General features: G+C 40.5%; 3 protein-coding genes across 5 annotated transcripts; 2 read left to right on the top strand and 1 right to left on the bottom strand.

Moving 5' to 3' along the window:
- Positions 1–6,450: 6,450 nt before the first annotated feature.
- On the top strand, positions 6,451–6,981 carry RB195_001208 (uncharacterized protein; the record flags this gene model as incomplete). The annotated part of the gene is made up of 1 exon (XM_064197877.1): positions 6,451–6,981. One exon carries the CDS (start codon positions 6,451–6,453, stop codon positions 6,979–6,981), a length of 531 nt encoding a protein of 176 aa, XP_064053758.1.
- A 1,452-nt stretch (positions 6,982–8,433) lies between these two features.
- RB195_001207 (uncharacterized protein) lies at positions 8,434–12,958 on the bottom strand (the record flags this gene model as incomplete). 3 transcript variants are annotated; one of them, XM_064197874.1, is made up of 6 exons in its annotated part: positions 9,299–9,419; positions 10,305–10,336; positions 10,388–10,467; positions 11,390–11,575; positions 11,664–11,838; positions 12,888–12,950. In XM_064197874.1, the coding sequence occupies 6 exons, from the start codon at positions 12,948–12,950 to the stop codon at positions 9,299–9,301; spliced, it is 657 nt and encodes a 218-aa protein (XP_064053756.1). The 3 variants fall into 3 exon arrangements, with proteins under 3 accessions (XP_064053757.1, XP_064053756.1, XP_064053755.1); XM_064197875.1 differs by lacking the exon at positions 9,299–9,419 and adding an exon at positions 12,388–12,436 and having other exon boundaries at positions 10,297–10,336; positions 10,388–10,488; positions 11,535–11,575; positions 12,888–12,958; XM_064197876.1 differs by lacking the exons at positions 10,305–10,336; positions 10,388–10,467; positions 11,390–11,575; positions 11,664–11,838; positions 12,888–12,950 and adding exons at positions 8,434–8,475; positions 8,537–8,639; positions 9,072–9,145; positions 9,480–9,502 and having other exon boundaries at positions 9,311–9,419.
- Positions 12,959–15,825: 2,867 nt separating this feature from the next.
- On the top strand, positions 15,826–27,312 carry RB195_001206 (uncharacterized protein; the record flags this gene model as incomplete). Its single annotated transcript, XM_064197873.1, has 10 exons — positions 15,826–15,828; positions 15,895–15,939; positions 16,360–16,434; positions 16,507–16,628; positions 17,762–17,975; positions 18,032–18,147; positions 18,227–18,350; positions 18,406–18,471; positions 27,116–27,190; positions 27,247–27,312. The coding sequence occupies 10 exons, from the start codon at positions 15,826–15,828 to the stop codon at positions 27,310–27,312; spliced, it is 906 nt and encodes a 301-aa protein (XP_064053754.1).
- Positions 27,313–27,423: the final 111 nt, after the last annotated feature.

Raw genomic sequence — 27,423 nt, 5'->3', positions numbered from 1 at the left:
ACTAACAAAGCACATTATTTCGGTAAATAGGATATTAAATATTTTGAGCTATCTCATTATTTCTTCTCTCGCTAGATATTTACTTCCTGGTTGTACTATCAGAACAGCGTAGCTGTCTTGTAAGTGGTTGAGTGTTTCTTCTGATCTCCTGTGCACCTCTTAACGGGGCTTTGGACAGAAAATGTCAAGATTCTAAACTAGATAAAAACACGGAAAAAACTTCGAAGCATCAATAATACTAGAGTAATTTCAGAAAAAAACTTTGACTTTGAATTCTAACTCAAAAAAATCAAACTTCTATTTCGAACATAAAACGTAGGTCAGTCGCTTCCCAGATGCCATCTACATATCTTTGGAAATATGTTCTTATAAAGTAGTGGACCTAAAAAGGGATATGCTAATAACTTCCAAGCGTCGAGAATTTTTTTAGGAACTGTAGGGTTATGCCGTCTCCAAAAACTACTTTTACCAGACCACATTTTAAATTTGCAAAAATGAGCTCAAACGTGAGACAGTATTAGGAGATAGATTCATATACTCTAAATTCAAATACTACTATTTAGGTGTTTTTTGACAGGTGGATTCATGGAGATAAAACGACATGCAACACATTAATTTCTACCAGTAAAGAGAGACACAATCGAAAAATTCGGAAGTCTTAAAGTTACTGCGTTGTTATCATTGATGTGCTACCTCTAATTATTAGAAAAACAATTCTTGTGACATCAATTAGTTATTCCCGATAAGCGAAGCATTTTTTTTAATGACATGAACGGATTATGAAGGAAGGCAACAAGTGTTGGGCTTCTGGAGAATTCTAAATGAACAAATGTGGGCTCGTCACACAACAAAATATGTACACACAAATATTTTGACTGTTGCACGTAAATAGTGTGTTGTATCGTATGAAATTACTTCCATATTATTAATTAACGATCGCTTCGTGGTTTCTATGGTCTTTTCTCAAAGACATCATGCTTCAAAACTGACGATGCTCTATATCCTCAAAAAAAATAAAGTGTTGAAGGTGTGGGTCACCAGTGCGAGCGTTATCACGCTTGATCTCCCCGCAGCTGTCTTGAACATATTAAAAAAACATCGATCCGCAAGACAATCGCTGATCTAAAAGGGTACGTTTTTCCAAAAATGGAAACGGTTATAAAATTTATTACAAATTCTGTATTCATTCTTTCTCATTCGTAATCTGTTCGTTCATTCTGTGACTTTGGAGCACTTCATACGTCATCTCCCGATTCTTTAGAGCTGGTTTTCAAAACTTTAAACAAATTAAATTTATTTAACGTAATTGTTGTACCTATTAATTTTATGACAGCATCTTGCTGGCTGACGTGATTGGAAGCCACTAATTTTTATAGCCTACCCATACTTTCTTATTTTCCAAGTCTTAATTCCCACCCTGTCGAGTTTATGTGCTTCTTGAAATTACTAATCGTCCCTTGCTTTACTGTTCGCATGACTTGTCCCTGCTTATTCTCATTCTACTCTTTTCTCGTTGCTGGATTTTATATTGTTTATTTGTATTCATTCCTTGCCTCTTACTCTTGGCCTTTGAGCGTAATAAATAAATAAATAAAAATTTCTTTTTTTTCTAGGTTTAAACTCCCCTCCATAGAACTAAAAATCAGTGGAAGTTTCCCGATTTTTTTCTTTTCCAAAATTGATTTTCTGGAACACATAGTACAAATTATTTATAATGTAAATGCAATTCTGTTTTCTGAAGAGACGTCCGAAAGAGCTAGGGAGGCTGGGAGAATTTTAAAAAAATGGATTAAATAATCGACTTAAGAATTGAGAGAAGAAACATCAAACTCTTGGAGTTTGGAATCAAGTTTAAGTTTTTTTCTAAAGTTTGGAATCAAAAGACACTCACACTTGGCTTCCTTTCCATCTCGTCCTCTCTTCGAATATCTCGAACTTATGTCCGTTGAAAGGGATCGACACTGGGGTGCAACTAAATGTAGTGCTCGTATATTATTCATTAAATAAATATGAAATAAAATAAAAACATAAGATAATAAAATATAATATAAAATAAACAAAAATATAAACCTTAGGAAATAAGCAGTCAGCAACACACAACTGTCGCAGCGTTCATACTATGTATTGTCGGCAAAGGATCTTTGGTTTGTTCTGCCTACAGGCGAGAGCTTATTTGTCTTCTGCTGGACGATTGTCCAGCACTGGGCCGTATCAGTGAACTTGTGTTTTCAAACCGAGACTTCCTTAAGAGATCGTTTCAAAATGCCAAAATTAAGGGAGTTCTTTCCAGGTACACCTCAGTTATTCAAACGCGATTGACTGCAGCCACCAACGAACAAAATAGCTTCTGTAAAGCAGCGGCACCCGTGCTCTAGTTTCATCTACTCACATATCCTCACAGCTTTATTCAGTTTTTGGAGGGTTCAGAGTAAATTCAACCTCTTCACAGACGAATCTGCAAGAATCCATAAGGATGGCGAACGTTCTACAAACTAGAAACTGGGAATAAAGGATAACTATCTCGCAGACTAACCTCTACTCGTGTATATATATATATATATATATATATATATATATAATTTCGGGTGGGCCATCTTGTTGGTACTGGACGTCCGTTAAAAGTGACGAATTTCGTAGGAGCTCACGAATTTCGACAATGTATAGTACTGAAAATTTTAGCAACAATGTATAGTACTGAAAATTTTAGCAAACTTCCATTCCTGTACGGAGCTTAGGAGAAATCAAAATAGATTCTCTCTACAAAATTTTTCAGAGGTGGATATCCGGAGCTAAATGTAGTACACGACAATATTGTTGCTGTGGTAGATGCTGCTTGCACCAACATCGCAGACTTTAAAGGAAGCACATCATAAGACTGACGGGTTTGGATTTCACCACGGAAACACGGAAATTCTGCTTGCAGATACGACCGTGATCACGCTCAATTCCGCGCAGTAACCAACGAAATGCGTGAGGAACAACATTGGTTGCAGCCTTTATCCGTGCAACTTGTTACGGTTAGGCTGCGTCTGCTACTTATTTGAGTTATAACCGTCGCTTCCGCTTTACTGCGTAACAAGAGCATTATAAATGACCACAGCTGCAATCAAGGCTGTTCTTCACGTCTCTTTTAGAATTTTTGAACTTGACCCTGATCCCGCTCATAGTGAACTACACAACCACTTCTATCCATTAGTGGAGAGAATATCGTGTTATTCTACCTTCAAATTGATTGTGTCGAGGTTATCGATTTATCGAAAACAATTCCTGCAAATTTCGCATAACGTCATCAATGTGAGTGCACCTTGATTTTTATGCAAAACACACTCACCAAGGTATACACCGGCTATCATGAAAAGGGAACGAAGTGGTATTTAGAAGTTCAAGAAAAAATAAGAGAAAAGACTAAGGTAACAAACTATAGAAAAGTAATATTTCGATCACCAAAGAAGGAATTGACTACTGTGAAAGATTCCTGGTCAATGAGCAACAAGGAAGAAAATCTTAGGAAATCCGTGAAATAATGGAGTCAAATCGCCTTCTCTGTGTATTCGCGATCAAAATGGGTGTTCAACCGCATACATGTGTCAATCGTTTGCAAAATCAGTAATCTTCGTAGAACTAAAGTATATCCGCTGTGAATTGCCTCGCTACCGTGAGGTTAATGAGGTCCGCACAAATGCGTCGTTCAATGACTACTGTGTGTTGTTTACTTGTCAAGGAATGCGTACGCCGAGATTGTAAGCTATTCCAAAGTGAATCGGGTACATACAGCGCAGTTTAGCCAACCCCCAACACTCTCTCACATCGCAAACGCTTTCTCATTTCACATTGCACTTTTAGTTGAGCCGCTTAGTTTTAATATGGGCCATCTTGTATTTGGTCTCTCAAATCGTTTTTATGCAGTCTACTTCCACAGACCTAATGAGCTGCTTAGACAAGATTTCTTGATTATTCAAAATAAGACCTAAAATTACTGACCATGGGGTGGCACACCGAGAAATTTAACTTTTTACAACCGCAAAAATTCTCTTATTTATGCGGTAGTGCAGTTGGAATCACTTGTAGTGAAAACAGACAAGTAAATTGTCATGAATGTCTCTGTTGATCTAATCCATAGTCGCATTTACAAGGCCCAGGTCCACTCATCTCATTTTTCTTCAGATCGCATACCATGACCAATTCTCTCTGTAGAAAGCCCACAAAAAAGCAGAAGTAAATGCAAGCTCTCCGCCCGCTCAATGCAGCAAATACCAGTCTCATTGTGACTGAGCGTCTTCAGTTGCGTATCGGAACTTTCTTAATAGTCAAATCGATAATTTGATGTGAATGGTGCATTTGCACGATCGGACTGACGAGAGCGGCCGTTAATGTACAAATGTTTCGATTTCGATTGAAAACGGCCCGTTTTCGGACTTTAACGAGCCAGCCACCGACGATATCTCCACTTCACATCCATACCTTGGAAAAAATGTGGACTGTCGTTAAAGAGCACTATATTGAGGTGTGGTAGAGTGCCTTATGATAACTCCGTTTGTAAACCGGCACCCGCATCTCGGCGAGGACGACAAGAGGGTGACAATGGTTGTGAATTGCTAGATTTCTTTCTAAATGTAATGATTCGAAATATTTCAAAAATGGCGCAGCACAGGCAAATTTCTTCTCTTCAACTACCGAGGGCTATGCAAAACGGCATGATAAATAGTTAGGCATGATAAATACATAGTCAAATATATTCTTCGATTGCGGCAGTGCAGAGGGAAGAGGAAGTGTTTGTCAAAGAGAGAATGAGCATGCAGATATATGCGTGTAGACGTCAAAAATAACCAAGGAATGAATTGATGCTTCCAAAAATTCTTCTGTTATTCCATGTTCAACATATTTCACCTTTAAACCAAAGCATAATACAACAACTTTCCAGGAAATTGCTGTCGAAGAACTCTTACAACTTCTCCAATTATAGGCAGTACACCACGCCACCATGCGGTGAGGGAATCAGTGGGAAAAATTTAGATATTTCGTTGTAGATTGCGGGATCCAGGGTGGGTCCGATCATCTCTCCTTGAAAAAAAAAACGATGAGAGAATCGCTTTAGCTCCTACTAGGTACTTTAGAACGCGCTATCTTGCTAGCGAGCAGCCTATTCATTGGTTTCACCTGAATAGGCTGGTATGAAGGCATCACTGATCTTCGACCTGCTCGCACTTGATTGCGGCGCGGAGATAAAGGCGATGCGTTCGGCTGCAACTGAAGCCGTCGCCGGATCGAGTAAAAATGGCGCTTTTCGGGCTGTCAGAATGTTATGCAAATCACCAGGAACCGCTGGAAAACTCAGTGTCCATCTTTCTTACAAAGATGAAGGTAACAGAAGGTGAATAGAAGACAAGATAATTCAGAAAACTTGGTGGTAACAACATATTAGCCACTTGATAAATTAGAAGCAGGAATATGTTTAGGAGAGCCCAAAGGGTTACGTCTGATGTTCAGGGACGTATAAATGCGGTAAATCACATAACGGATCGTGAACTCCAACGGCTACTTTGCTACTGCAGCATGTGGGACAGGAATTACTGCTAGCACAAAGGAAAAGTAAAAAAAAAGTCGAGTTCTTTCTGCTTTTCATATCAGATGGTACGAGTAGAGTGCTAGTTAGGGAGCGTGTAGTCTCGAGGACCAAGCGACAATTGTGGAAGCAGCGTCTAAAAATTGCAAGAATTAGTTTATTCGTAGTTAGGAAATACTGCTACTTCTGTTTAACTTCAAACTGCTTAATATGTCCATTCGACAGGAAAGGTGATCGCATGGTTAGATAACCAAGAATTCAGAAACGAAGAGAAAGGAAGAGTACATAGTCGTGACCGATGAGCTGCAGAGTCTTTCCCAGATTTAATCTATAGAGTGATATACTCTTGTCGGATCCTAATTACCAATAGCGAAGTAACACTATCAAACGGTGATCTGCTAACAACACGACGAAACTACTTTTATTTATTTATATATTTATTCACATACACCGTCTTAAATTCATGAGATGACAAAGATCATCCGTTCAGTATGTAATTCGACGAAAGGATACCTGACTCATGGGGACACGCTACCGTAATTCCCCTCCACAAGAAGTTATCCGTCACGGATTTTAAGAATTATCGAGTAATCTTTTTGCTTTTGTGTTATGTGCCAGGTATTTGAGCGGATTATCCTGAACCGACTCTCAAGCATCGCGAAGAAACAACGCACGACGAGCAAGCTGGCTTTCGTCCTGGCCGATCTACGATTGACTAGGTGTTCATCGTCAGGAGAGTGATCGAAATCTGACAGCGGTATTCGAAGCCAATGCAATTAGCGTTTCTGGACTTTGAAGCCGTGTTCGACTCTCCTCACTGAGGCCGTCTTCTAAATGCGCTTCGCGCTGATGGAGTACCAGGAAAGTTCCTTCGCTTGCTTTATGACATGAATCAACGAAAAACTGCTGCTGTTCGAACACCAGCCGGATGTGCAACACCGTTTGAGGTGGTAACTGGAGTAAGACAAGAAACAGTGGTAGGGCCCTTCCTGTTCAACTTCGCTATCGACGACATTATGCGAAGAACAGTAGATCAGTGTCCTGCCGATATCATTCTAGCACCATCGGGACGCTCCTTGACCGATCTCGAGTACGCTGACGATGTTGTTATATTCGCGGAGAGCAGCACGAAACTTCAACATGCTGTCAAACTCGTATCGAAGATGGCTGCAGCCTATGGACTACGTCTTCGCCCTGATAAATGCAAACAGATGTGGATCTCTGCGAGATCTCGAATAGGAATCAGGGTGGACGGACAACCAAACCAAAAGACAACAAAATGCCTGTGGTCGACCGCCATCAGCAACGAAGTCAAGCTTCGAGTCTACCTGTCCGCAAATCGCCCCATCATGATGTACGGATCGGAGACTTGGGCAGCACCATCTACGGTGATGGAGAGGGTTGACTGCACGGAATGAAAGCTGCTTAGATGGCTGCTTGGCTACATTTGGCCTAGGGTATGCCACAATGAAGAGCTCTACGCAGATGTGGTATAACGGCAGATGACACGTGGAAGATATCAACATCTTGCACTGCCATCAAAAGTGGCTAAAGTAAATTGTCTACGCTTCTTTAATTATATATTAAGGGGACCGGCAGATCGCCGGGTTCGAGCTGGAAGAAACCACCTGGCCGAAAACGGAACTTCTGGACTGACGTGGTGAAAGAAAACCTGAGGACACTCGGCGTGGATAGGCAGTTCAGGCGAGACGTAGGGTTTCGCAGAATATGGAATAACGACGAATGTATTGATTCTGTGCAAGCTCTCGCAGAAGATCGAGAAGGTTGGGCAGAGCTGGGTTCAAGGACGGCACACCTCGGCGAAGATGCGGGTAATCGCGTCAGGCGATGACATCAGCCCGGCGATTAAACGTAAACGTGAACAGAGTATTAGCCATAATAGGAGCAGAAGAGCGTTACTTTCAACACTTTTCCGCCCAACTTCTATAAAGGACACGAACCAGCTTGCAAAACAGGCACAAAACTTAGGATTCTACTATCTGGGGTGTTGTCCGCTTATAACCATCATAGAAGATCCATAACAATCGGGGGCGGGACAAGAGGTACCCATGAAACCCAGCTGACCGCTCCTGCCCTCCCTTCAGCACCGCGCTCTCCGCGCAATTACGGCTGCCGCTCCACCAGTTAGACATTCTCCACGACCGCCTGAGATCACCTGCACCCCGCCTCCCTATTGCTCTATGATCAACGCCGCGACGAAGCGGTGGATACTGCGAATTTTGAAGGGGGGAGGGGGTGTGTAGAACGAATTGCCGAAGCGAATTCTGATGTACGGATATAGTAAACTAAGCGCATATTATTGGGAATAAAAGAGAAGAAGTAGATCCTTCTATCCAATGTAACTTTACATAAGTAAAAATTATCACAAGAAGATGCTCCAGGGAAAAGAATAACATGCATATATTTTCACACATCTCATAATTTCACACATTTCATCCCCTAACTCTTCTATATAAACTCGTAGTGCATAAATATGTGTTTGTCGCGATGTTATTCAACGAATTCCTGTTCAAATTACAACTGCACCAGCTATACATACAGCAGTTTTACGTGCTTATTACTTTGTGTATATCCTTTAAACTCCTTTCTATATTTTACCTTTTCAAAATTTTACATAGATATAATGTTCGTATAGAGCTCATGTCAAATTTTATTTCAATACATGCTTGCACGTTTTATACAATAAAACTTTGTATGGCTCTTCAAACCTCTTTCAACAGTTTTTAATCGCTTCATTTCTATCTGTTCTCTGCATTAAATCAATATGACAGGTTAGGTGCATTAGTGGCGAGCAGAAACCTTTGTATCTTCGAGATATACATTTAGGTACAATGTATGTCTGCGAGGCATTATTCGCGCATCGTTAATCGTTGGATGCCAGTTTTACCCAGCTAAATAAGCAAAAACAAATCCCCAGAAAACGAAAAAAAGTTTTAAAAAATATAGCATTACACCGATCTGCGAGACATTCTTTGAAACATCTCCAGCATTTCCAGAGGTGAGTGTTTTCCACCTAACAAGTCGACACAGGATATTTTCATTTTCACTCGCATTTCTAAATGGCATATCACTTATGCAAACCTATTTCATTCTTTCCTCTTTATATTAACTTGCAAGCATATTTTACGTAGAGTTTCAAACAACATCTAATGCCAGGTACTTTCCTTTTCGTTCGATTCTAAAAGCGCATCATAAGAGCTGCAGGCGCGGCCAAAAACACTCGTCGTAAGAGCAGCAGACGCGCCAAAATGGGTGGGGAGGGTGGCGCGGGCGGGGCGTCTTGAAGACGTAGCACGAGAGGAGCAATCAGACTACTGTAACGATTATGACGGTATCAGGAGACGCGCGGTGCAATTAACGACGCTCGTTAGCCTCCTGGATACGCGGCGGCACATCATACGGGTACATCTTGACCGTTTCCCGTAACAATCTCACGCGCGAGCAATGGCAGGAAATCCGCGAAATGACTACAAGAGGGAACATGCACCTTTCAGTAAGCGATAAGGGTGGAGAATTCGCAGTCGTGTCACAGGCTCTTGATTGGAAAGCACAAATCTCCACCTGCAAGAAAAGATCTATCGCCGCGTAACAGAGAAAGGATTCCGTGCACTGCAAACGCTTGAATCATGTATCGATGTCTATAGGTAAATCTGCTGATCTTGACGAACGATTTATAAGCCGCCTCAAGTTTGACAAACCGACCTGTCCTGTATTCTATAGCCTCACCAAAACGCATGAGCCGAAATCCGACGGGATGAACTCAATATCAGCGGCAACATTCAAAATACCAATAATAAGTTGTGTGGGAGGACCAACGGATCGAATTTCGTGGTCCCTTAATGAAATTGTGAGTCAAATTTTGTTTAAAATACCATCTCAATTGTCGAACACGCACCATTTCCTTGAACGACTACGCATTGCGAGAGTTGAGGGTAACTGCGTAATAGAGTCCTTTGATGTAACCACACTCTACACGAATGTAAAAAACAGCTTTCTCTGGGATGATAGATTTACATGGTAACAACTTGGAAACATATTGGTTTGGTAAAACTCGCATAATAACACTTATCAAGGAAAGCCCGAACTGTAATATCTTCAGCTGGTCAGGAAATCACTTCGCACAACTGGGAAGGCAGGCAATGGGTCAACGATTAGCACCAGTACTGGCGATCTGCTTCATGAGCAGAATCAAACAACCAGTGCTTTTACGTAGATCGATAATGTATTGTAGATATATTAACGACTGTTTTATCATAACATCATTCCTTCTTAGTTTTGATGAATTTGGAAAACGTTGGGAAAACGAAGAAAATTACTACTTCGTCTGTATCTTCCCGATCCTCCGGTGCGACATAAGCGAGTGTTTAGCGTTGGCTAAACTGACAGCAACCCGATTCACTTTGGAATAACTTACAATCTTACGTACGCATTCATCCCCAAGTAAATAACACAGCAGTCATTGAATGACCCATTTGTGCAGATTTCAATAATTTCACGGTAGCGAGACAAATCACAGCGGATATACCTCTTCGAAGATTACTGATTCTGCAAACGATGGGCCCACATATGCGATTGAACACCCAATTTCATTGCGACTACACAGAGGCGATGCGACTCCATCATTTCACGAGTTTCTCAAGATTTTCTTCTTTTTTTGCTCATTGACCAGAAATTTTTCACAGTGGGGAATTTCTTCCTTTCCGATCGAAAAACTACCTACTCAATGTGTAGTCTTTTTTCTTTATTTTTCTCCTAAACTTTCAAACATCACTCACTTCACTTCAACTTTCAAACATCACTCACTCGAGAGTGCCGGATATACACCTTGACTTTTTTTCTGCTTTGTGAGTAAAGAACTTTCTCAGCATCGAACATCCACACATCTTTATTCTACCATCAATTCCCTACATAGGAGAGATTTTTCCTATAAAATATGAACATCGCAAAAAATCACAGTGCACTGGTCAAACTACACTACGATTGATGCGAAATTGAGAGCAATTCTCTTTGGAGCGGCCACCACAATACTTTCGATTCGCTCAGTTTGGATGAACTTGTTTTCCACGAATGGATAGGTGTAAGCGTCGACATAATGAGATCAGGCTCAATTTCGCCCAATAATCCAGAAATCGGGATAGAAGGCGAGCAATACCGTCATCGCTCAACATCCGCAGCTCGCCCAATGTAAATTATAGTGGGGTCAAAACGACATGAAACACGGTGCAGTTGCCCAAGCGGTGACGGTTTAAAATAGGGCCGTGGAGCGTAGCCTTTAGAATCGAGTGGGACCTAGCACTAATCTTCGTTGGAGTTCGCGATAGTCCCACCTCTACTTCAACCGCTATCTCCACCGCGCAGCTTCGAGCGCAGTCGCTTACGCAACTGCATTGCGCTTCATGTCGTTTTGACCCGACTATACACTTGCGCTGGCGGACGCGGAACGCATGCCTACCTCGCATACGCGTTACGTTTCTGAGTATCTTCAAGGTGAATTCATTCGGTGCAAAACTCCCCAACCTGCACAGTCGCAGCCGCATAGAAGTTGCATTTATCACTTTGTGCGAAAAAAAATGCTACCGCAAACCACAGTTCGCTGCGAGCAGCTTCTCATGAATCTACCCACCTCTAAAAATTGTCTAGAAAACCTATTTTAACCTCTCATTTCTTTCTGTGGCTCTGTGGAGACCGTCAGAATCACAAGACGATCAAACACGAGCGTGGCTTAGCTTGTGCCAAGCTGATACAGAGAACACAGCGCTGCCCACCTTGGACACGGAATGGCGAAGCGATTAGGTGTAGACGTACCATCGTACTGGTGATATAGTCCACCATCCAGTACGATAGTGTACTGGTGTATAGTCATCACATTTCCAGTGACCAATGTAACAATGTACAACATACAACAATGACCATCGTGCAAGTTTTTATTGGTTTTCTTCATTGTCATTACCTGCTCTTGCACGGCGCCCTCTCCTAGACCTTCGTCCTCCTCTGAAAAGTCAAATTCAGAATACCTATTACAGAATCGTAGAACTTTCTACGAAATCCTACGATTTCCATTAATATACCGCGTCCTCACCTCCTGGACTTCGTACCTCGACGTAACCTGCGAGATCGGCTTTTCCCCCGGCGTGAGCGGCGAGATCTTGAGCGGCGCGACCTTGAGCGACGCGATCGACGGGACCAGGAGCGCCCGAGTCCCCGTGAGCCACGGCGCGAGCGAGATCTTCTTCTTCTCGACGTCTTTCGAGACGCTAAAACAAGCTCCCTTCAACTCCTTTTCTATTAAAGGCATCACCCCACGAATCTGAGGTGGCGCAGATTTCAGGTGGAGTATTCGTATACAGGATAGATTATGGAGAGGGGTGATTCCGCCCATTTCTTCCTAGTTGCCGTAAAAAATCGCCCGGAAGATGCGGCTTCGAGCGTTCCGGCGCAGTATTTTCTTCAAGAAGTTCGACTAGAGCGCACCAGCCTTGTGCGGCGCCGCATCTTCCGGGCCGTTTTTACGTCAGTTAGGAAGAAATGGACGGAATCACCTCCTTTCCATAATCTACTATCCCTTCCTTATTAGAATACTCCACCTGAAATCTGCATCAGCTCAGATTCGTGGGTGATGCTTTAAGTTGCCGCTATGTCCCGCCACTGTTGGCGTATTCACTTTTGTGACAGATTGGCTGTGTCCATCGCTACGATTGATGCCACGATAAATGCCTATCAGAAGCGAAGTTGCTACTGCCAATGTCAATCGTTATCGCCAACAATTTTGGACCATGTCTTGGTAACACGTAGGCGTCTCTTACGTGAATGAGACCCGCTTCTTGATCTTCGCGATCTTGATCTACGGTATCTCTTCACTGATGCACTTCTGCTCCGATGTCTTCTTCGGCTTCTAGACCTGCTTCTACTTCTTCGCGACGAACAAGGCATTGTTAGTAAATGAAACGTACTCACCCATTCTCATCCTTTTATACCTTCCATCTTGTTTATCAGGAGTCTCAAAAAACAAGCATCACAACAGTCTTGACATCTATTTTATATAGCTTTGTTATTGATGATCGGTGTTCAACGATAGTGACATCAAAAATATCTTCAATTCTTACTTCATTCAATACAATCATAAATAAATAAATAATAATAACATAGTATATATGAAAAACTTAAACTACTGCTGTTTCAAAACAGTACGACGTGTTCAACGTGTAATTAGGGCTGTTCTACAAAAGAGGTTCATGGTAAAAAAAGAAAGTATGTAACATTGTGCGACGCGTTGTCAGCCATAGTGGCCAACGAGTTTACTGACCTTTGAGTAGGTGCGTAAGGCGGATGAGCACGGCGGCTTCGTAAAGTATTGTGTGGTAACCATCGCGTCATGAAAACGAAGACGACGGTGGATTGATTTGATAACTGTGATTAGGTAGGAAGTAGGTCTAATGGGAACTCAACGATGAAGTGAAGATAATTTCAGGACAAAGTCACTAGACATTGCCTCAATCTGGGAGGATGCATGACTACAATCCTCCAATCGTGTCTGAATTTTTGAGGTTCATTTCTGACTTTTTGAGATCATTTTACATTGAGGAGTGTTTGAAAAGCAGAGTCAATAAGCGACAGCGTTGCTTTAAAGGCAAAAGGTGCAGTTAGGTGGAGTTTCGTATACAGGAGGACACGGAGACCGCCATAATAAATTTGCACCATTTTGTACACGGTTCGATTGAGCAGTCTGGCGGCGCCGCATCTTCCGGGCCGTTTTTACCAAAAGACGGATCACCCCGTCTGTCTCCCAACCCCCTAAATCTCACCCCCAATTCGTGTGATCCTTTAAAGGCAGCGCATTACGAAATCGACTTTGTGCGGAAATCCCAGGAAAGTTCGGGTTGTAGATAATGGAACCCAGCTTGGCTCTGCTCGACTTCCCCTAATCGTCATTGAAAAACCGTGCGGAAGATGATGTTTCTTCCTACGAGGTAAATTGGAACGCAGTACCTATGCACAAGTCGCGTCCACGAGTCGCGAGGTATCGATGATCAACGATGCTTCCTCACCAGCTTACAGATTAAAACCATTAAAACAAAGAATGGAAGAAAGAAATGAATAGAAGAATAGAAAACAACAAGAACAAGGGACCAGCGCGTGTAAAAGGGGCGTGTTCTATCGTACTTCGTAGGAACAAAGACGGAGCCACGCTGTGTTCTGTAATCTACAACCCGAACTCTGTGGGTTCCCTGAGATTCCCGTACTACGTCAATTTCCTGATATGCTGCCTTTAAGTCAAAAACTGAGGATGTACCTACTGTTGCGTTCTTTCCAAAATCAAATAGGGTTTGGAAAGTAGTTCGTAGGTAACACAGCTGCAGCGCCGAACTCCCCCGATAAATCTATACCCAGAAAACCGGAGTTGTCAGATTACCCGACGAGGCAACTCTTTACACCGTAAGAATTTACGAGATAGAATAGCCCAAAGTGGATTCCATTATACGTACGAGCGCAAACTGTTTTTTTTTTCTTGCTTCTGAATTTCACCTCTAATCCACTTTACTGTTGTTTCTTGTTTGTTGTGTTTTATGTGTTTATAGAGTTGTCTACACACTGATGAGGTACACTGATGAGACAGGCGCTCCTAGTCCATCTAATTTTCGAAATTCTTGCTGTTACATTTTCAGATTGGATCCCGACCTTCATTTGTTGCTAAACTTTCATTAATCCAACATATAAAATTCCCCAGAAAAATCCTGGCTCCAACTAAAACAGAAAGGACTTTTCTGGGGAATTTCGATATTAAATGCTTGATAGTTATCAAGTCAGATTGTTTTTGTAATCTCCAGCAGTTTGAAATACGGAAGTAACTCGGAATGAAATCGTGAATAAAACTCTGGGCCCAAGCTGGAGGTTAGCTGGCTCAGAGATCGTAGCCTTTTTAGTCGCGTTTATAGGGAATGACATCGAAGTAGTAGAAAAAACGCATTTCTCACGTCGGAATAATTCAACATTTTAAACAGAGTCTATAGTTGGATAAAAACGACATGAGGCACGGTGCATTTGCGTACGCGCTAAAACGGCGTGGTGGAGGCAGCAGTTGGAACCGAGGTGGAGCCACCGCAAACTGCAGCGATGGGCGGTACAGCTAAGTTTCCACCATGATACTAGCTGCACGCTTCGAGAGAAGCCGCATACGCAATTGCACCGAGCTTCATGTCGTTTTGACCCGACTATAGACTTTCGACCAGATTGTACTTTCGCGCCACAACGACCTAGCTTGTAGTGCAACTGCGTAAGCGGTTGCGACCGCTACGGGACCCTCACTATCCTCAATCGAACTGCGAAGAAGAGTGGGACTCACACCGCTCAACCTCTTCGGTAATTGCACCACAAATTAGGCCGTTCTGTCCCGACTGTCTTGCTGTACGCAGTGACTGTATTCTTTGAATTAGTTCTTTTTTCCTGCTCTTATAACTTCCATTCTTCTTTCCCGTGTAATAGTTCAAAAAAAGGATTACGTACATACATACAATCGGCGTAAAACGTCGTAACACAAAGAAGCGGCGCGCTCTTGGCGTGGGCACGCACTGAGCTTTCTGTGCGCAAAACTCCGCGGACATTTTCTCTTTAATAGTGCAATTTGAATGTCCTTAAGTAGTCTTAACAAAACCATTTTCGACTTGTCATATCGTTTATTTTGCCCCAGTTCCAAGTTTGCAGTCATTCATTTTTGTCTCATTTTGTGTAATTGTCTATGGTCACCATTTTCCATATTCGTCATAGTAAGAGAAGTTTGTTTTTATCGGAATCATGTAAGATCTCAAGTTTCGTACTATTATTTTGATGGATAAGTTGGCAGTTTTCGGTCAAATTCGTAGGAACACGTAAATTCCGCGCTCCACTGCACTTGTGCCAATTTCTGGCTCCGTTGTTGAATCTTCACGATACAAACCACATTCGCATTTCTTTATGTGTAAGTCTGAAGGATGCTAGACCTTTTATTACTTCATTTTAATGTGAGCTCCTGCTTGCTGAATTGCTAACGAGAAAAGCGTTAACGATCAATAATTTCGTTTGAAGTAATATACCCACAGTACCGTCATTGTGTTGAGAACCTTCAACACTTTCCTGCTTAGTTTTATCTTTGTCCTTACTACCTTTGTTCCATCATATGTCATCATTATAGTGATTTAAAGTGTTTTGCTAAAGAGAAGAAATCCTTCTTTTAGAGCTGTCTCCGGACGCAATCGCCTTGGAAAATAATGGTATGTTTCTTTATTCATATTGTTGAACATTTTTTTTTTGTAAAACGTTTGAATTTATTTTTGCAGACTACTGTGTCGTGCAAGATAGACACTGCTCATACTGATATTATAGTAAGTTTTTCTCTTAATTGACCTCTTTCTTTATTCTTCTGAATGTAGCTTAATAGTTTGAGTATAGTTTCCTTATACTTGGAGTTGTTCTCAAGAGTTATTCAATCCAGTTATTAAATGCAATGTTTCTAAAGACTTCGACAGAAAATTGTGTTTGTACTCTTCTTCGGCCATTAAGAAAAAAACGACAAGTTTTGCTATTCTTCGCCACTGCGACATTTGTACTACTTTCGATTGTAGTGGTGAAAGTGGATACTTAAGAGAAATGAAGTCCTGTTAATTACAACTCAATTTTTAAGCGCTTTCTTGAGCAGGGTTATTGAGGATCTGGCAAACTACTTTTATTTCGATTACTTATGTGTATGATCTATGTCTAGTTTTGAACAAGATACAGCCCTAATTCCAAGAAAGTAATTCAAGCATGACGCACAACTGAACTACTTTGGAAATCGCCTTGCAACATGTTCCAGTGATCGACTTGTGAAGATTTTTGAGGTTTTTTTCCTACACTTCTGTTTTATGTTTTTATTTCCTTGTCTTGCCCATATCGTGACCTTTAATGTTGAGGTGAAAGCTAATGGTTACATCGTTCCCATAGCAGAACTTGCTGGCCATTCTGGGCCTGTGTGGCAGTTGTCTTGGGCCCACCCAGATTTTGGCGCACTGCTAGCTTCAGCTGGTTATGACAGGTTCGCTTCTACTTTTCTTTTGTGACTAATGATTTTTAGCAATTGTATTAAAAATTTCTTATTGGTAATTCAAATCTGGCGTTCATTAAATTACACGCATCAGTTGTTCCATTTAAAATGCACAGAAGACGATTTTAGTAAGCAAAGAATTTGCTCAGAAAACTAGAATTAGTTTCATCAAATAGAAGTGATGTGGAGAGAATCGGTTGATTCGAAAGGTTACGTTGTTCCTTAACTAGTAGCATGAAAGAAGTGAGATTGCATTCAGTAGGCTTGAATTTTTTTGCGACAAGATCTCTATCAATCTTTTCTTCTAAATTCTGAGCATTTTGGAATTAGATGGTCTATTTCGTGTTTCTTAGTTAGATCCTTTCTTCGCCTGATAAATACGCTCTTTTAATTGAGTTTGGGACTATTTCTACCTCTCTTCCTTCTTGCATGTCAAATATTATTCAGAGAAGCGCTTCACGTTGTCAACCAAATATTAATCAGTTTAAAAGCTGATACCCACCAGTAATGCGCAATTATTGTTGTCAGTCTTTGAGAGAAAGCACTGTTTGTCATAATCTCATACCTTTATGCGACCGAGAAAAACTTGTGCGAAGTCTCCTGAGTAAATTTAAAAGTGATGTGTATTCTCCTCTGTATTCTCAGCCACTTATTTCTGAATGGTTAAGAAGACTGTGGAGTGATTTTTTCTGCTCATTTCGTGAGAAAAAATCTCAAGAACACCTTTGTAATAGTTATATTTCTTCTACAGCTCTATTTTATTCCAAGCTTGCATCTTTTATGAGCGCAGTGTTTCGTGTTTTTCCGCGCATTTTGACTAGTAAACTGAGAGTTTAATTGGAATGCAGCTAAACTTTCGCAAAATATGGCAATGAGGCGCAAACAATGTTCAAAAGTTGTTGTTTCTTGATCATTGTTACAGGAGCAGGTTTGGTATTCGAAAAGGCCATTATTCTATTAGTGATGGTTCCCCTGTAGGTTGAAAAAGCTATATATGTTGCGCGAAAATAGTGTTGTGCAGAAATGGAGGCAGTGTTTTTTTTTTTCGTTGACAACTAAGCGAACAATTTTCTGTCGTGGAAAGTGATTTGAAGTGGACTTTATTGGTGTGCATCGTATTTCAGAAGAGTTATCATATGGTCGGATACCACCGGTCGATGGCAGAAATCACATGAATGGATGGGCCATGAAGCTAGCGTACATTCTGTGTCATTCGCACCCCACCAGCTAGGACTTCTCCTTGCAACTGGCTCGGCTGACTGCACGATAGGAATACTTGAATTTAACGCTCAAAGTGCGCAATGGGTGGAGTCTAAAATTCCCAAAGCGCATGAGCAGGTGTTATTTTGAAGATTTTACATTGTGTAGAGTAGTATATTCTTTGTATGTAACAGGGTGTAAACGCAATTTCTTGGTGTCCTGTCCAGCGAACTATTGGAGAAGGCGGTGACCAACCACTTCGAAAAAGACTAGCGTCCTGTGGCAATGACAAACTTGTCAAGATCTGGGTGTTGGTGTGCTTTCATATTTCACCTTCTGTCCTCTTTTATTCTGTTGGATATTCTACATGTCCATGTTAATTTGTTTAGTGTTGATGAGAAAGGAGAGTGGACGGTGGAAAAACAGTTAGCTGGACATTCTGACTACGTACGAGACGTTGCTTGGTGTCCTGTTATCAGTCACTCTACATACACCATTGCAAGCTGCGGAATGGTAAGTAATTTCATGGTGAGTTGCTGTGGCAGTATACTTCCTTCTTATTCTTCAGGATCAAGCTGTAATTCTCTGGAGGTGCGGTGAAAGCGGGGAGTGGACTGCAAAGCTCTTGGAAAAGGTTGTTCAACAACTTATTCGGTAAAATAAGTTAGTTTTTTATCAGAACCAGGGATAACGCAAAGCTACCGGTATTTTCGTTTCAGTAAGGTAGGAAGCATTACTAGTCACTTCTGTTGTAAAGATGAGCGGTTAGTACTACTCAGTAATGGTCTCGAAACAAAATTTATTTTAATTGAGGATTTGTTCATGGTTGTATTGACTTCTCAATCTTGACGAAATATGTTGGCTGTAGAACCTGATGTTTCTGACGAAATTAAAGTGGCTGTACATGGGTTTTCCAGTTCTCTTTTTTTTCGCAAACAAAGGTACAAACAAAAGGAAGTCATCAAGCAATACTTTATGTGCCCTCCCCCCTCTAGGAGACCCTCCTAAAAACGACCTTCTCATTTCATTCTACGCGTTGACGATGAGCCATTTTTTCATGACTCGCGTGTAGGGCGACGTATTTTATTTGTTGAAATTTTGTTAATTTTTAAATGAACGAATGATTATGATTAAAATACATTTAAAAATTGCAAAAAAACAAGGAAACAGATTTTGAACCCTCTACCAATGCTCGAATTTTTTTCGAAGAATCTTGAGTCCTCGAGACAAATTTGATTCCGGGATATAAAATTAGGATCTCCGAGAGTATCATTATCTTTGTGAGTAATCTTGTCACCATGAGCGTTCTGGATGTTGATATCGACGGCCTTAACGAAAGCATTGACGAGTTCCTCCTGTAGATACAGAAGCTCCTGATTGTGTGATGACGATGAAATGACTCCTACTGTTGTACTTGACACTGATCAATCCGTTTCTGACATCTCAGATGACGGCAACGATGAAGAAGAGAACATTTGGGAGGACAGTGCTCAAAAACAGAACAGATGGACCTTAAAGTGAGCCGGTTGGAGCTAATCCCGAATAAGACAACTATGATACTCCAATTTTACCAGCTGTTTGGTCCTGAAGAACTCCTTGCATGGTCTCCATGGTAGTTGATCAGACCAACGTCTGCACACAAGAAAACCATCATAATTGCGCTCACACCGATAAAGATGAAGTGAGAAGGTTTTTTGGCATCTGTTTGCAGATGTCCTGTTTTCCGTTCTATAATCAGCGGAGTTATTGGTCACTGAAACCTTGGAACTTGGCCAGAAGTGGATATTCGATTGCAGGAGATTTCATGACCAGAGATCGAATTGAAGAGATAGAAAGGCAACGATGCTGGCGACAAGGCGAAGAAGCTTTACAAGCTGCAGCCTATTTTCGACTATCTAAATAACCGATTTCAAGTTTTGAATAGACCTGAGAGAGCTGTGCGTCGACGAGTATATGGCTTCACTCAGAGGTCGACTTTTTTTTTGGAAATACAATGAAACAAAGCGTCAATCGTTTTCGAATCAAGGTTTTCAAGCTCTCATCCTGGCTACCCTAAAAAGGTCAAGGTTTGTGCCGGGAAAGATCTAAAACGGACAGCCAGTGTGGCAGAGGGTGTAGTGCTGGAGTTGATGGACGTTATTCTGATGCAACGACGTCACCTTTGTTCCGATAAGGGCTACTACAGTTTGACGCTTGCCCACAGTTTCCTCAGGAAGAAGACGGACATGGTGGGAACCTTCTTAAAGGCATCACCCCACGAATCGGAGGTGGTGCGGATTTCAGTTGGAGTTTTTGTACACGGGATAGTAGATTATGGAGAGGGGTGTGATTCCGTCCATTTCTTCCTAATTGCCGTAAAAAACGGCCCGGAAGGTGCGGCGTGTGCACAAGGCTGGCGCGCTTCAATCGAACTCATTGTAAAAAATAGCGCGCCGGAACGCTCGAAGCCATATCTTCCGAGCCGTTTTCTTCGGCAATTAGGAAGAAATGAACGGAATCATCCTTCTCTCAATAATCTACGATCTCGTATACGAATACTCCACCGGAAATCCATACCACCCCAGGTTCGTGGGGTGATGTCTTTAAGAAATTATAAGAACAATACCACGATCGTCAGCGACAAAAAACTCCGGAAGGGAGAATTCATTTACATGCAGAACATGAAATGAGTGCTCGTTCGAACTGGAAAGACAAGAAGGACATTCATATACTATCTACCAAACACGATGCCAGCTGCCATCCATACGACCATGATAAAGGGATTTATTGACCTCAGAGTTGATTGTTGATGACTTCTGTACAAGAACTTCAACAACATCTCGATGAGCAGTTCAAGATCTCGCAAGCGCAAGCTGGTCTCTGATCCAAAAGCAAAGACTGAAAACATACTTTTTTGCTCTTACTGCTACAGCTCGATCCCTGCAACTTTAAGCTGATCGACTCTTAGAAACCTGAGAAAGAAGACTGGGGCAAAATGCAGTGAGTGCAACAAATTTTGTTGTTTAGATTGTTTCCAAACAGCTCATAATTCTTGGTTGTTGGTATAAACATAAATGTAAAGAAACCTTGAAGTTCAATGGGTAGTTGATCGATGCCAACATGACATACTTTTAAGTCTAAACTGATTGTTAGAACAGAGAACAAAATAATCGCCACATATGGATTAAAATAATATACCGTCGCGCAGGATTGAGCGACGTCTTCTCACAAAACAGAATGGCTGTCGATCACCATTGAGCGACATTATCGTTAGCATGTTAACTTGTATAGCCGCTCATGTAGCAATGAAAAATTAGTTTTAACAAATAGAATTTAACAAACAAACGCTTAATAAATAAACCAAAATAATATAATATAATATAGCAAATGGTAATAAAAGCTACTATGGTGAATATTATAGTATTTTTATTAATATTCACTGTGTTATACTATTAAAAAGTACTATAACATGCTGTGCTGAAAGTAACATAAGAATGTATATGATATAGACGCCACAGATGCTCATTGCAAGGATTATTAGAGGTGTTTCAGTGCATACGTACACATATACGCTGAAGAGATGGGGAGAGCTCTCGACGTTTATTCGACAACACAATTTTTCTTTTGATAGCGATAACAAACGGTCGAGAGTTCGATCCCCTCCGAAATCTTTGTTTTGCAAAATGAAAAGAAAGCAGCTGTGGACGACGTAGAACACATTTTAAAACCACTTCCACACTGTTTCGAACCATTTACACACAACTCTTCTCACTGACAGTGAGAACGAACGGTCACGAATCCCCCGTGTTCTTTCCATTTTTGCAAGATGCTCGAAACAACTAACACCTATGCAAAACGCCTTCTAAAAGCATTTTCTCACTATTTTCTACTTCTTTCAGTCAATCTAACTCATTGACACACTGACCACATACGATCAATAATTCTACCCCCGCCAGAGTATTGATTTTTGCAAAGACGAAAAAGATTGTATTAAGAGCATTGATCACCGCATATAGTGTCATTTAAATGTCATTTTAACAATTAGCTCAGACACTGATTGGAAGTTACTGCTGGATTGGTCGAATTTTGTTTGTTTGAACTAAACATGAGTAATGAACTGCAGAAGAAACGGAAGAGGGCAATTGTGTCGGCTTTTCGTAAATGAAGATTTGCGCTACAAAACTTAAAATATCTCTTCTGGAGGCCCTTTGGTTTTTTTGAAAGCTGATAAAAAATTGAGGATTTTCGCAAATTATTCTACCTTTTCTCTATTGTGTTTATCTTTTCTTGTTATGCCGACATGGTTTTGGTGAAACTTTATTATTGGCCTGACGTTCCGACAACGTCGCCTTTATCAGAGGCCTGAAAATGCTTCGAGGCCTTTGATGCTATGCATATCCCATCAAACTCCTCTCTTCTTGATAAACCTCGATATCGTTCTAAGTGCACTTCCCAAGAACTCAAAAAGGAAAACAAACTGACCAATCTCAAATTCAGGTCTTGTTCTCAAATCCCCAGACTGATCAGTTAGTTTTCCTTTTTGAGTTCCTGCTTAGAGTACTAAGAACGATATCGAAGCTCGGCAAAGAGAGAGGAACAGCTTTATGGAATATGCACAGCATCAAAGACAGCGAACCATTTTCAGCCCGCTGCTAAGGACGAAGTTGTAGAAAAGTCAGGTTCAGTAATGAAATTTCACCAAAACTTCGTTGGCATAACAAAGAAAGCCTAAATACATCTCCCAATCCTGAGGTTTGCAAGAACAGAGGATCTGTAACTTATTTTTCAAATAGCTTTTGAGAGGACGAAAACCATTTGGAAGAAAGTGAAAATGAATTCTGATAGGAAAAATTCTCCTTTTCAACATGCTGCATACTTCAAACCGAATTCATTCTTGTGGGCAACGAGCTGAGTTATTGGAGTTTGTTCGAAGTCATACAGATTCTGACGCGCAGCCGAAAATATGAAATTTCGAAGTTGCGGGATTACGGTAGCGCGGATGAAAAAGTCGGTGCCATATTTTGATAGAGCATCAATGAAAAAACTAAAATTAGAACTAGGAAATGTAGAAGCACCAAACTTTGCACGTATATAGCCAATATCTCTTTTCCATTTTGCAGAGGTTTTCATTGCATGAAACTTACTTTGAGCGCCGTAATTCAGATACTCGTGGAGCCTACTTTGTAGTGATTTTGTCCCACAATATCAAAAAAAAATCGAATAGAAAACAGTCCAAATTGCTTTTTTTGAGTGATAATAAGAAAATTTTTCATCGTTGGATAAGAAATGTACTCTTTTAACTTCTTAATGCGAAATTCGCAATTCTCTCACGTATTGAATACTGAGCGTCGCAATAAAGATAGCGACACATCGCGTTGCGAAGTTGACTGACAAAGATTTTGCGCATCACTAGGTCGTTCAATAGAGTAGTAGCTAATTAACAGATGTCCTTATCGAAGCCTTCGTAATCGCGAATAAATATGATATCGATAGAGAAATAACGCGCTTAAGCCACTTTATCTTCTGAAAATCTTGTTTGTCATCCATTCCTGAGCCATTTTTCGACGCACGTTTCCACTACGAAACTTCGACGTGTTGAATTGGCTGTAGCTAAGGAATCCTGAAGCAGTGTTTAAACTATGAAAGAAATTAAGTTTGACTCTCGAGACCTTAGTGCTCAGTACGAACTTACCCTTGTTTCTATTTCTTTTATATAAAATGATAATACGGAGATTTGTAATGCTTAGACTTGATGGTTTTGACAACTTTTGTTGTTTTTTTTGAAAGGATTTAATTAATTTACAAATTCCACTTGAAACATTTTGCTTTTCATTTCATTACCTTCACAGCTTCTATTACGTTATTTATAATCCACTACATTCATTCAAGTATTCGATGGTTTGTAATCGAATTGGAGGTTGACTCTGAATGTTGGATACTCACTCTTCTTTTTATTCCTTCCATACCTAATATTTTCCATTTTCTCGACAACATTTTTTAAAAACAACACTCTAAAGCCAGGCCGTAAAGATTACTTCAGAACGCACTTCATAATTTATACTCTTTCTCTTGCCTCCCTAATTATGATCCCATTTATACTAATCTCAGTGTCCTTCACTTGTTTAGCCTTTCCCCAAATTAGTTCCAAACCAAAAGGTGGGAAATTGCGCTTGCAAAATCCTTTAGAAAATACTTTACGCCATCTATTTCTCGAACAATTTGCATCATTTAATGCGTGTTTATTTCACATCTTATCTTGATATTCTATCTTATCTTCTCAGTCTTTTCCTTCTTGTTCTGTTCATTTTTTTTTCTCCTCTTTCCACTCACCTTACGGCCCCCTGTTGAGAAATTCCAATTTCACGTTTGACCTTGCCCATTTATTTCAATTCAAAGGAATATGCAGTTGGCGTAAAAAGTGTAGGGTGACGCAACACGTTCTTGGTGAATGTCTGCGCTGAGCTCTCTCTACTAGCGCGAAAGCTCAGCGAACTTCTTTTCTTCTTGTATCCGTCGTTTATTTTGTTCTTTTTCGTATAATCTTGCATGTGTAGGATTACGTTGTCTTATCGACGTCCTTTCCTACTTATTTTATGGTTTGTTTTGTTCTGTACCTTTGAGTCTACCCAATCTTGGACCGTCCAAAATGGATAGGGTTGTCGGTCGGGATGGGGGATGTATTAATACTAACTACTACTAGTATTTTTAACTGTTCATTTCATGTTCTTCGTGTTTGGATGTCCATGTCTCTCGAAGAAAAAATTACTTATCTATATGGATCTAGTTATATCACTCAGAAAGGTTGTTTCATAGTGCACTCCAACAAAGGAACACTATGAAAGTGTGGAACCAGTTAAACCAATTGAATATTTGCTCCAAAACGTCGTTATTCACGGAAGGATTCATAATCTACAATAGGATTAAAAAGGAATTAATTTTGTTAGTTAAGAGTTGCCAGAATACAAAGCTCAGTTTTTGGTAGCGCTGCATTCACTTACTCGATAAGAAACAACAACAGCAGCGAAATAACTTGCATTTTCTACTGGGTGGTATCAAGTGAGCAAGTTTGAAGACCAATGAACAAGTAAGGGGAAGAAAAAGATGGAGGATAAGTGAGCAACTTTGAAGTTGAGCGACTACAAGGAAAAATGAGCGTTTACACCATACATTATATGTCTACATATAACTTAAAAAAAAATTTAACTTGTACGTTACACATTAATATGTCAGATATTACAAAATCCAGTTCGAAATATGCGGATTAATTACAGTATAACGTAAAAAGGATGGAATTTGCTACATTTACCGAAAACCCAGACTAAAAGTAGTTTTAAGTTGCAGAATTTCATTGTTTCCATCACCACAGCAGGTTTTGTCTCAAATAACTCAGTTTTTCGAGAATCTAACAATACTTGATTGGGTTGTGAAAATGCGTGCCAAATCCAACGATCGTTTTTTTTTTGCCCCCGAGAAAAAAGTTTTTTTCTAAATAACTTGCTCAAATGTAAACTTACCAATAGAGTGAAAAGTAAATATTCGCTCTCGAATTCTTCATTCTATACAATAGCAACTCGTCTGGCGTGTAAAAATGCGCACCGCTTTCAGGAATAGGGGGAGCATGCTATTGTTGGCGTGCAACACCATAATACTCTCTCGCATTGTCAAGCAGGAGAATTTACTACTGAACCCCCCTTCATTTCCATAAAGAAAAGGGATTCCCCCAACATCTTATATATTATATCTTCTGATATACCGTGAACTTGGTACTTTTTTTTTGGTACGCAACACTTGTTCGTTTCGAATAGGAAGAAAAAAAGCAAAATATCGTGAATCTTGACATTTTGGTCTTCACTTTCAGGTCTCTTTTTTTCATCTTAGTCGTCAGAAAGAAAAGACAAATTCGATAGGGTGTTGTAGTAATTTTTCTTTTCCGTCTCCATGTACTGTTTTTTTTTTGTCGCTTTCTCTCGCAACAAAGTTATGGGCTCAAAACAAGAACCACTCAATTTTCCATGCCCAACTCTGAGCCTCAGTCTTTGAGCGGAAACGAAACTATATTTTATATGTTATGAACCGTTTAATTGGATACGTTATGGTGTATTTCTCGCTATTAACGGCGGGCTTTCCTCTGAACGGAGATATTAACTGTTTAATTCCACGAATTTTCGCAAGCACTGACAAGGGCGCTCTAATTGCGCATCCTCTTGCATTAGGGATGACTCCTTCAAAACGTTGCCCTCTTATTTCGCACTACTGCATTGCATCTTCTAACACCTTATTGTTCTATTCTTTTTGTTCCTTCTCGTGGTAATTGGACAGCTTAGGTGAAAGGGCTTCGCCAACCACCCTAGAGTGAGGGGGGCCGGAGCACTTGCTCCGACTAGCGCATGCATGAGGTGACTTCTTAGACCTTTGTTTCTAGAATTCAATTCCTCTCCCATTTTTGTAAATTTTCCACGATTAGTATCACAAATACGAAACCAATTCTAGAAACTCTCTCTGTAGCTAATCCAGTAATTTCTTCTGATTTCAGAGGATCTCCTCAAAGGCTTTATTTTATAGATGTTTTATTTGCGGCCTACTTTTTCTATAATTGTGCATAGTAAGCCCCTTCCTAAAATTTTTGGGATTTTACTGTGACTACGACAACTCTAATCATGCGCAACTACACAAAAAAGACAGAAATTGAACCCCTTCAAACTAAAAGTCTTGCAATCTCAGCGGCGCCTTAGCAGCAAAACATACTGTAAAATACTATTTAATGGAAGAGGACTTCGCCAAGGGTATATAGTTTAATAAATGCATTATTATACGAAAGATTATAAGAAGCAAGAAAGAAAGAGGCTCTCTGAGGTGGAACAATAGAGAAGGGTAAGTCATGTTCCCGAGGACACCAGCCCTCTACATGGTTTACGCCGTGTGTATGTAATACATAATACTTAATTACCTCTTACAGAAATCAGACATAGGAGATTTTACACTTGCCATCTCTAACTTCTTTGATCCTCATAGTCCAAATTTATTGCTCTGCCCTTGTCTAGCCACAGTAAGTAGTAAGTGTTTACGGATGGACAATATGCTTTGATGGAGTTCTGATAAGGCTCTTTCAACATCGATCAACTCTTTGGAAATGAGATTCTTAATTTTCTTCCCTCTTTTGATTCCTCCGTACCCTGACAGTGAAACCACTTGTCTCCAAAGTCACTCGTGTTTCCACTCATGCGTTCATAAGGAGAGGATAATGAAGATCTTGAGTTTGAAAAATTGTCATTTGTAAGGGAATGAACTTCTTTTTTTAGACCGATGGAGTATTATGGCATGTGAGTTGGTCGATGTGTGGCACAATTTTGTCTGTTAGCGGTGAAGACAACAAGGTGTCCACTGATGTGTTTTCAACGACTTTTTTGTCAGCATAATAATGTTATTGCAGATCACGTTGTGGAAGGAAAATCTCCAAGGACAGTGGCACAAAATGGAAGATAACGATAAAGCGTGATGTTGTAATTTTATTCACTGTGATAATTGTCATAATTTTACGCTACAGTTTTCTTCCAATGATGTGAAGTGACAGGAGATGAGATCATCCACTTGAAAAAATATTTATTGG

The sequence above is a fragment of the Necator americanus genome, chromosome IV, assembly GCF_031761385.1.
Source record: "Necator americanus strain Aroian chromosome IV, whole genome shotgun sequence".
NCBI lineage: Eukaryota > Metazoa > Nematoda > Chromadorea > Rhabditida > Ancylostomatidae > Necator > Necator americanus.
This window is presented reverse-complemented; position numbering and strand designations above follow the sequence as displayed.